This window comes from Ciona intestinalis, unplaced genomic scaffold, assembly GCF_000224145.3.
Source record: "Ciona intestinalis unplaced genomic scaffold, KH HT001073.1, whole genome shotgun sequence".
Taxonomy (NCBI): Eukaryota; Metazoa; Chordata; class Ascidiacea; order Phlebobranchia; family Cionidae; genus Ciona; species Ciona intestinalis.
Window position 1 is genome coordinate 51624 of NW_004191394.1, and position 10729 is coordinate 62352.

The window sequence follows — 10729 nt, forward strand, 5'->3', positions numbered from 1 at the left end:
GACAGAATTGGTAAACTTGCTCACCTGGCATACAAAGGGCTTGCTGAAAGAAAGCTGGTGTTTTCAGCAATCCGACTTTGAAGAAGTGGGAATCAACGAACAAACTGTCGATATGTTCCTGCACACCTATGTTGAGAAGTCCCATCATTTAAAAATGAGAATCTTGGAAGGAAAGAAACGAAGTTTCTTCACCCATCTCACCTGGCACGAGTTTTTTGCAGCAGTGCATCTAATATTGTTCATTGCACAAGAAGAATTCCGAAGATGTATGGACACTTTTAAAGATCCCCATTGGGTTGTAGTCACCAGATTTTTATTTGGTATTTGTAACTCCACTTCATATGAAGACCTGAAAGTGATTTTCCCATCTTGGATGATTAAAGATTACAAAGAGAAGAAGAATATTCTTAAGTCTTTAATTACACTTGAAGATCGAGATGATATAAGTGAAGATGTGATCAGATTGTCAGGTTGGGTGCATGAAGCCAACGATTCAGAAATATCACAAAAGTTTCAAGAGTGCATGCCACAGCTTATTAAGATGAGGGCTCCCAGTTATCCCACAGAAGCCTCTGATGTTGTGTTCGCATTCAACACCTTCACAACTCCTCACAACCTGAACCTCACTATGCTTAGTTCAGATAATTCTTCAGCTGAAACTTTGCTTCGAGGATTGCATGGAAGTCAAACAAAGGTAAAATTGAAAACTTGTTTTATTGAATACAGTATAGGTGATGTGACATTAGTAGGTTTACTAGGTTAGGTGGTGAAATCCCATTAATCCCATTAAATCTACTGTTTTAATTTAACATATTTTTTTCATATTTTAAAACAGTAATCAGCTTTAACGCGTGTTTGATAAAGTTGTGATATTACTGTCGAATAATTCTGTAACATTTGCTTTTGATTATCATTAAATGGGGGCCCGTAAAAAGAAAATTAAATAAGTCCTGTTTGAAAAAGTGTCCCTGGCCCCACCCTTCTATATATATATATATTTTTTTTTTATAAAAAAAAATAATATTAAGCAATTAAACATTAAACAATATCTATAACATAAAATTATAAATATAGTCAAGATTATATTTGTCTTTATGGTGGTAAACCAGGAGGTTTAATACGTTTATTGTACACCACACGTGAATATTTTTATGTAAGTAATATTTGTGCACAATTGTAGAAACCCCAGACTACATCCCTGCTTTATTGCCACCCAAATGTGGCGGTTAGTTGTGTAAAAAGCATGTCATGCACCGTGTCATGCTTGTGACATGCTAAACCTCAAATAGAGTCAGAAATAAATGTATCATAGTGTTAGTTAGTTAGTTAATGTTATATTTGTTAGTTAATTTTAGTTAATTCGTTAATACCTATTATTGTTTACACCATTTGTCATTCAATTCCCACAATTATTCGGTTTCTGATTAATTGTATTTTTATAATTTCCACAATCAGAACTTAGTCAATGTTTCAACTTTAACCTTTTGCTTGCTGTCCTCCTTGGTTCCAATTTTCCCACATTCCTCTCCTCAAGTGGTAGTTTATGATGTGCTTATAATGTTGTGTTGCAAATTACTATTCATTTAAATGTTTTAAACTCATTATTTATTTTATTTAGATATAGTTTTATGAAAATGAATAATTTATAACAATTTCCCTGTAACGACCTTTATAATAATCAACATAAATATGTTGTTTCTATTTTAGATCAAAGCTTTAAATCACTGGGATGTGCCGATGACAGATTCAACGACACAAGCCCTTCTTCCTCATCTTGATGTGATGGATAAGCTTGACTCGGATGAGGAAAAACTTTCTTTAAAAAATCGTTTCATCTTACATGAAGCTGTTGAACGACTAACAAACCCACAAGTTAGTGTGTTTAATTTTTAGAAGTGGAATGTTATTTAATAACGCTCCTATACCTTATTAAATGAAGAGAGTTAGAAATGTATCCGAGTAAAGACAACCAAGACAATACGCTCATAGGTGCCAAGTTTTGCTTTATTCTTGGGGTGGCCAGCCATGGTAACGTTAAAACGTTTGATGTAATAATCATTATGGCTACATATATGACATCAATTATGTAAAACAGGGCAGATTGATGCTTTCATTATGAGCAATGCAAACGTAAACTAAATGCAGGTGTTTTACGTTCATGATAGGTTTAGGTAGCTGGGTTTTATTACAAAGTTCACATTGCGTTAGGCGCATACCTAATTTAACTAAATTATCACTTGTTTTCTCCCAATCAAAACGGTTTAATGGTATTTACATTATTATTAATATTATTATTTTCCATTATCTGTAATGTTTAAAGTAGTGGCTTCTGTATTATCTGTAATGTTTAGGGCCCCCCCAAAAAAAGGGGGGGAAAAAAAAAAAAGGGGGGCCCAACCTTAAAAAAACCATATATGCCATTCCTACAACTTACAACTGTTTGCCTTTATAATATCTATCTATCTTGGTATGTATGGCGGTTCCACAAACACATTTTACCTTGGAGGAGCCGGGCACAGGGAATGGTCCGAATCGTCCGATTGTTGACAACATCTGATCAGGAAAAACACTTTATTTATATATAATATTTTGTTTCTATGATTCCCTAATTTTATTTACACTCATGATATCAATATATTTGGTTTTATCATATCTGACACTCGAGTTTTAATTGCTTCAACTATTTAGGGTTTGACAGTGAATCGCATCAAAGGTGATCGATGGTCAAAATATTGGTACCTGTATATACATCAACCAGATGATGATGTAATGCAAATCTTACAACTTCCACTTGGAAAAGTAAGAACCATAAAAATATTCAGTTAGATTATCAAACCTGTAATACATTACACAACACGAACTTAAACTCATGGCACATACCTTCTACAAACTCTTGGTTTAATAGCAATTATAACACAGATTTAATGTGCTGCTGGCCACATTCATTTTTATCATTATGTTAATGTTTCAACATACATTTTTTGGTGCCAGTGAAGATGCCAGTCCTCCACTAATACCTTATCAAGGGCCTAACCTAAGAAAGAATTCTTTACTGGATTTAACAGTTTATTATTAATTGTTAAAGAGCACCCCACTTCCATTTACATAGTCAAGATAAAAGCATCATGTACAAGCTATATACGAACTATTTATAATAAATAAGTATTTTCACAGAAAAACTTAAAACACAGTAAAACAAGCATCCGAAATTTCTCATATATCATTATACCAATGTTACAGAATCATTCGGAAGTATTATCACGACTTTATAAAACACGAGTCAAACCCGATTACTTTTAAAACAGTATGTTAAATAACAACAGTATTTTTTGAAGGGGTAAAAAAAAGTGTAATAGTAAGCTGCTAATTTTAAATGCTCGCTCTTTTTCATGTTTACATGGCAAAGAAACTAGCTCAGCCGAATAATTTCGGTAGGTTAACTACAACTTGCAAAATACTCTTAATGTAAATATATTTTGTGTCCCATCTGCCCCCACATTGTAGTCGCGTAGGTTTTTATCACCAAACTTTAAATGGTTTGCCTTTAATTCAACAATTTGTGCCTCAGAGGGTATTCAAATATAATATACTGGTATAATAACAATATAATATATGGAAAATATATTCGAAATTCAGTCAATTGCACTTAGAGATTTAAAAAAAACTATAGCAGTCGTGTAGAGCAAGGAAAAGAATGTTTAAACTTGATTTTAAAAGCTTTTGATTTTGGAAATTTCAGGCAATATGTGCATAAGTGTCCCATCTTCTTCCACCCTACTATATATACTTTTAAAACGGTATTTTTTGCTGATTTCAGTCCTAATTTAAAACATTTTGACCACTGCCTATTTTTCTCATGTTTATATCTTAGTTTTTATTACAAATTTATTGGTAACTCATAAGCACACAAGGATAAAAAATGGTGCAAAAAGTTCCTGTCTGACTGCGATGCGGTGTCACGGCACCAGTCACATAAATAAAGGACTTAATAAATGTACTTTCCAGGTGTTGGGGTAATGGGCCAAATCTGGCCTAGATCCCCAGGTCTTGACAAGGGTCTCACCCATAAAAAACTATGATACTGGATTAGTTATTTAAACTTATCTCTGTAATGACCTTTATATTAACCAACAGAAAAATGTTTCTATCTTAGATCAAAGGATTAAATATTAAAGATGTGCGGATGACATATTCAACGACACAAGCCCTTCTTCCTCATCTTGATGTGATGGATAAGCTTGACTTGGATGAGGAGAAACTTTCTGTACGAAATTGCATCATCTTACATGAAGCTGTTGAACGACTAACAAATCCACAAGTTAGTGTGTTTAATTTTTATCTTAAAAGTGAAATGTTATTTAATATTGCTTCTATTTTATCAACTCGTTGTTAGTTAGCTATTGCAGTGCTCTTCAACTTCAACAATTTAGCCACTTTCCTACAGTTTTTTCATATGAATTCTATATCTTGCATCACTGGTAATTGAGAAACATCATGAGTTTTATGTTGAAGCAATCAGGGGTGCATGAGATCGTCACAACAACTTTACGGGTTCACCAACCCAAAAAGGTTGAGGAGCACTGAGCCATTGTATATACCACAATTGATGTTATAGTAGTGGTTCACAAACTTCCTGTACTTGCTTAGCTAAACAATCTCGACACGTACCACTTAGTTAAAATAATGATGTTTGTTCCTCTAGCCTTTTGCAATTAAAGTAGCACCGCTTTATATTTATGTTTCCTCAGACAAGCAGAATGTTTGTTACGAATTGGTAGGAATCACTTGTGGATTCATTGCATCATTATAGCGATTATTAACCTGTCAAATAATTGCGACATAATAGCAATTCACACTGTGGCGAGTAATTTGTTCATTATTTAGCCACAGGAACTTTATAACTGGTTTGAATGTGTGCTTTTTCATGTTTGCGATCAAGTAAAGGATAAGTGTACTGTGAGTGGGAAAAGGTTGCAGAGCACTGACATAGGGGATGAAATAGCAAACATTGTTTTAAATATTTAAACTATATCGGCAAATTACAATAAGGTGCTCGTGTACCACCTGGAATGCCCCCGCGTACCAATGGTTGGGAAACAGTGTGTTATGACATCATAAATAGTTTTACATTGAGAAGTATGACATCATAGTAAGACATGCACCTCCAACTTCATTTGTCACAAAGTAGCATCTATAATGTTTACATAAAAACAAACATGAATGACATGGTACCCAATACATCTGTTTTTTTCTATTTGACACTTTATTATTTGTTGTAATTGTTCCAACTATTTAGGGTTTGACAGTGAATGGCATCAATGGTGATCGATGGTCAAAGGATTGGAAAGTGTATAAAGATCAACCAGATGTTGATGTAATGCAAATCTTACAACTTCCACTTGGAAAAGTAAGAACCACGTAAATATTCAGTTAGATTATCAAACGTGTATTGCAGATTATTATTTATCAATTAAACGTAAATCATGATCTGCATATGGTTTGGACACATGTGCTTTTACTGGATAGTAAACCTGACACTCTTAACTAAAACTTTGTCAATTTGATTTAAATTGATCATGTACTGCTATAAACAAGCACGGGTATGTAATTCCAACTCTTAAACTGATAAAAAATAAATTTCATCATTACAACTACCAGTGTTTGTTACATCATTGATGTAACTGTGATGTCATGTTTGAATCGTTGCTTTGCGCATTTTACTTATTTAGGTAAACGATGATGAGTTTAAACTTTTTCAAATAAGTGAAGTTGACATGAATTATTAGCTACACAAATAATGGTAGTTCATTATGACAAGTTCACACACAAATTAACATGATTAAAATACCTCATCGCAGTGAAGCTGCTTCAAACTTTGAATAAAATTAATAAATCCGGCGCTGTGCCAAAGTGGTTAGCGCGCCTGCCTCAGAAGTAATGGTTTCGAGGCTCGGCGCTGCTACCATTGTGGACGTTTGTGTCCTTGGGCAAGACACTTAACGGCAATTGATCCAACCCAACGGTCACTAATGGGTTGTGCTATTATTAGCCATATATTTTCTTTGCTGCCCTCAGTTTTAATTCTCTCTCATTCCTCTGTTCAAGTGGTAGCTTGAACTATGATTTGCTTATGTTGTTGTGTTGCAAATTGCATTTCATTTAAACTTTCTCCATGTTTTTCTATTTAAATATAGTTTTATGAAAGTAAACAATTTAAACAATATCCCTGTAAAGACCTTTATATCAAGCAACATAAACATGTCGTTTCTATTTTAGATCAAAGGATTAAATATCAAAGATATGCGAATGACAGATCCAACGACACAAGCCCTTCTTCCTCATCTTGATCTGATGGATAAGCTTGATTTGGAATCTAGATCCACAGACATGAACCTGAACCTTTCATGGAAGATATTTCCAAGAAAATAATTAATCGGCAAAACAGAGTATAAATATTGATTTACAATATTATCTGTCAGTGTAGATACAGCTTGATATATATGCACCACTGGATGAGAATGCTACGCACTGGTTCCCGGTGTCTTGTTCCCGGTGTAAGGTTGTTAACAAAATTACAGAGTGGTGAAAAAGTTACTGTACACCTATTAACATATTTTTCAAGTATGGAATCCAGGAGGTAAATATGAATGACGATTATAAATGATGTTGAAAGTGACCCCCATTAGCATTGATACAGAAATAAAAAATGCTTTCATCTTATGTATATATATAAAAAACTATAAGATAGAGTTTTTATGATTGACACTTATTTAGAAGCTGTTTTGTTTTTTTGAAACTTTGGTGGTAATGTCAGATCACATTTGAGCGTCTCTATGACTCTTTCGATAATCAAGTTTTGTTGGTACAGGTTTTAACTTTCGTTGTTATGTCGCTTTAACCAATCAGTGGTACATTGTATCTGTCATCTTTATCTCTTTTCTGCATCACAATCTGCATTGTTACAATATGAATGCACTTTGTTACATCTTGCTTACCCACGCTCCATTACAGCTTGGTGTCGTAACTTCAGCAATAGAAAGATGGCTTGAATAACAGTAACAACCACAAATAGTTTGTACGGCTACCATTATTTTATTGTACATGAGTTGGTGTGTATCATATTTATTCTAACTTTAACTAAACTGCTTAGATACAAATATGGATGGAGGGTCCTGCAGTCAAACATGTGAGACCATTGTTCCAATGTCTTGATAAAATATCAAAACTATGTCTTGATATGAAACATCTTACAAGTGAAGATAATCGTTTATTAGAAGAAGCATTTCAACGATTACATTCTCCACAGGTTTGTACATCCTTGTCTGGATGTATATGTACAGTAAATAGGACTGCATGTAGGCTACACCATTGATAAAAAAATGATTTATAAATCTGTGTCAATATACTATTATATAAAACTGTTGATTGTCATATTATTCATGAAATAAAAATGTCTTTGTTGATGTAACAATATACTCTCTTAAAAACAGTCATAAACTATCGTTTGTTTTTCAGGATTTTGTTTTGGAGAAGACAGCTAGATTTAATGATGATGGTTTTTGGCAGCAATGACGACATTTTTACATTTTTTTTTCTTCAACCCTTGAACATGTTCTGAAAATTCGGATAATAAATATTATTGCGTATTTCAACAGTACAATTTCTTTCACCCCTTCCATAAAGTAACAAACTTCACTGTGCAGCATATTTGTTTATACCAACATAAGATATCAACGCACATCTATGATAGAAAACCATGAAACATCATGTGTGCAACAAAATATGTGTCTAATTATCAATGTGCACATGAACATTCCATTCACCCCTCTGCATCCACTCTTGCAAAATCTATTCACCCAGTTAAGAATACTGTTGTATATTAAGATCATAGTGACCACTGAGTTGTTCATTAAGTTTTAAAACTCATGAAAGAAATGATTTATTTTTATCTCCCCTCGATTCAACGTTTAACCATCCATTGTTTTGTTTGATGATGTCATAATCACCATTATCCCACATGATTATCTATCAACAATCACGTTGTGATGAAACAAAAATGACTTTGATTAATTTGCGCTCTCTCTTTTGTTGTTCTATGCGTTTAGTTTGTCTTTAATTACTTTTAACAGTTTGTTTTCATGTAGGATTATCAAACTATGTAGTTACGTATAAGTTTGTTTAGCCTTATTTAATAAATCAGCAACTGATCGTTTCATCTACTCCTGCTAAATTCAATTATTTCGTTCATGTTAGGTTTATTTTTGATAAAACTTTGAATGAATATTATGTTTGTAGCGAGTTAACCACTGATATTATATTCCCGTGCTTACCGTATAATATTTCATATGAACTCCCTTGCATTTAGATGTGTTTGTAGCAGCTTAATTACTTGCACCAATATTCTATTTTTAGGTTTGTGATTTTTTATAGATTCCCATTTTTCTCGCCTTAATCTTTGGTTTGTTTCATATAATCTTCCTAATTATTTTGGGTGCGATTTGTTGTTTGTGAGGTTTTACCCAGAATAAAACAATTAATATAAAATCAATGAATGGATGCAACTTATTATCCTCACGGGGCAACGACATCCTCTCGGGGCAACGTGCCCGCTTACGAGTTACCACGTATTTAACTTAGTTATCATCGCATAGCGGGGCAACGACAGTCGTTATAACACGGGTGTTCTGTTTCATACACCTCATGCCCGTTTACAAGTTACCACGTATGTAACTTATTTATCCTCGCATAGCGGGGCAACGACAGTCGTTATAACACGGGTGTTCTGTTTCATACACCTCATGCCCGCTTACGAGTTACCACGTATGTAACTTATTTATCCTCGCCCGCTTACGAGTTACCACGCATGTAACTTATTTATTATTTTTTAAAATTTAGAGAACCCATTAGTGACCACTGGGTTGGAGCAATAGCCGTTAAGTAGATTTTCTAAGGACACACACGCCCACAATGTTAGCAGCGAGTCTGGACCACGCTCATACAAGTTGGTTTTAATTGAAAACTTACACTTAATAAATACTATCTGTGGTAATTTTTTGTGAAAAAAATATTTAGTTTGGCCAAAAAAACGTTTTAAAAAGTGCCAAAAAGTTCGCTTATTGTTGCGTCACTCGCGGGTACTATGACGTAAATTACGTCACAATCTGTTCTAATCGACCGTCGACATAGCGTTTTCTGTTACTTTTAAATTAAGAAATAGGCGTAGGTATTGCCTTGGCCTGATTTTAGTTTAAAATTTATGTTTTTTTGTTTGTAAGTGTATTACAGTATTACACTATTTAAATTTGTCAGTTAACAATAATGTAAACGTGTCAGTGTGTGATGTATGGTCAGGTAGAAGTATTTCATCTGATGAAGTGACATAAGTGAAGATCCTAGTCCACTAGCAATAGATATTGAGCCTTTCCAGTTTGAACCTGTACTTCCAGCAAGTGTTGGGGAAGTAGACAGGCCAAGACCATGGAAAACAAGTGAAGCTGAGTAAATCAACAACACAATTTGGTCGGTTGACCAAGAATACCATTTATTAAAAAATGTGACATTTAATAAGTCTGTTGGTTAAAGTGTTGCACTGTCTTTTTTCCTGAATTTGCTGAAATTTGTGTAAACACATTACATATATATGTGTTGCAAATATGATATTCTTGACTGAGACCCGAGCATGGAATACAAATTTAGTGAAATCAATTTACTCTTAATATAGTATTTATTGTTGGCCTTCATACCAAAAAGTTGGTCAATCACATGTTTATGTCGTTTATTTTGTTTAGAGTATAGTCTATGTCCTATGGGAAAAAAACGAAAAGAATTTGAAATTTGAACCCTAGAAAGTCACGAAAACTAATTCTCCACTAAGCTTGGCAGGCTATTTTGTGTGGTTATTCTATTCTATTCTGTATGGGTGAGGTCTATGAGGACCTGGGATTTAGGCCAGACTTGGCCCATTACCCCAACACCCTTGTACATCCGGAAGTGACGTGCTCGCGGTAGTGAAGTTCTTGTTATCATGTTCCGACTCCAGTGTTCCGATCAAGTCCCGTTTTTTGTCCCGATTCTTGACCCGTATATATAGGACTCCATCTGCAGACTATTTCTGCGAACTCGTTCTCCGTTCCGACCAAGTCCCGTTTTTTGTCCCGATTCTTGACCCGTAGGACTCCATCTGCGGACTATTTCTGCGAACTCGTTCTCCGGTCCGACCAAGTTCCGTTTTTTGTCCCGATTCTTGACCCGTATATATAGGACTCCATCTGCGGACTATTTCTGCGAACACGTTCTCACACGATTCGCGAACATCATTCGAGAACTACACTCGTACTCACAACGTCACAACCGGACGCACTTCCACAGAAGGTTTATCCTCGTCTGGGCAGCGAGTCATATATGCAACTTTGTGGGTACATATATGCAACTCTGTGGGTAATTGTTTGTTTTTTCCTGTGTATGACTGTAATTTGGACAAACCATAAGTGACCGCTGGGTTGGAGCAATGTCTGTTAAGTGTCTTGCCCAAGGACACATACGCCGATCAGTATTAGTACCGCCGTCGAGCATCGAACCGGGGCCCTTCGGTTCTCGATGCAGACGCCTAAACCACTGAGCCACGACGCCGGACAAATCTTTTACGTAAGTGTTTAACACGAATATTTAAGCATGTAGACAGCTAAAATTTGTAGAACACGGGCTCGTCCGGGACTTGTATCATACCCAC

The 10729-nt window shown here is 34.8% G+C and overlaps 1 protein-coding gene across 1 annotated transcript; it reads left to right on the plus strand.

Moving 5' to 3' along the window:
- Positions 1-154: 154 nt before the first annotated feature.
- On the plus strand, positions 155-7970 carry LOC100185370. Its single transcript, XM_002121565.3, has 7 exons — positions 155-694; positions 1708-1872; positions 2689-2799; positions 4154-4318; positions 5297-5407; positions 6277-6446; positions 7151-7970. The coding sequence occupies exons 1-6, from the start codon at positions 155-157 to the stop codon at positions 6427-6429; spliced, it is 1245 nt and encodes a 414-aa protein (XP_002121601.3). The 3' UTR covers positions 6430-6446; positions 7151-7970.
- Positions 7971-10729: the final 2759 nt, after the last annotated feature.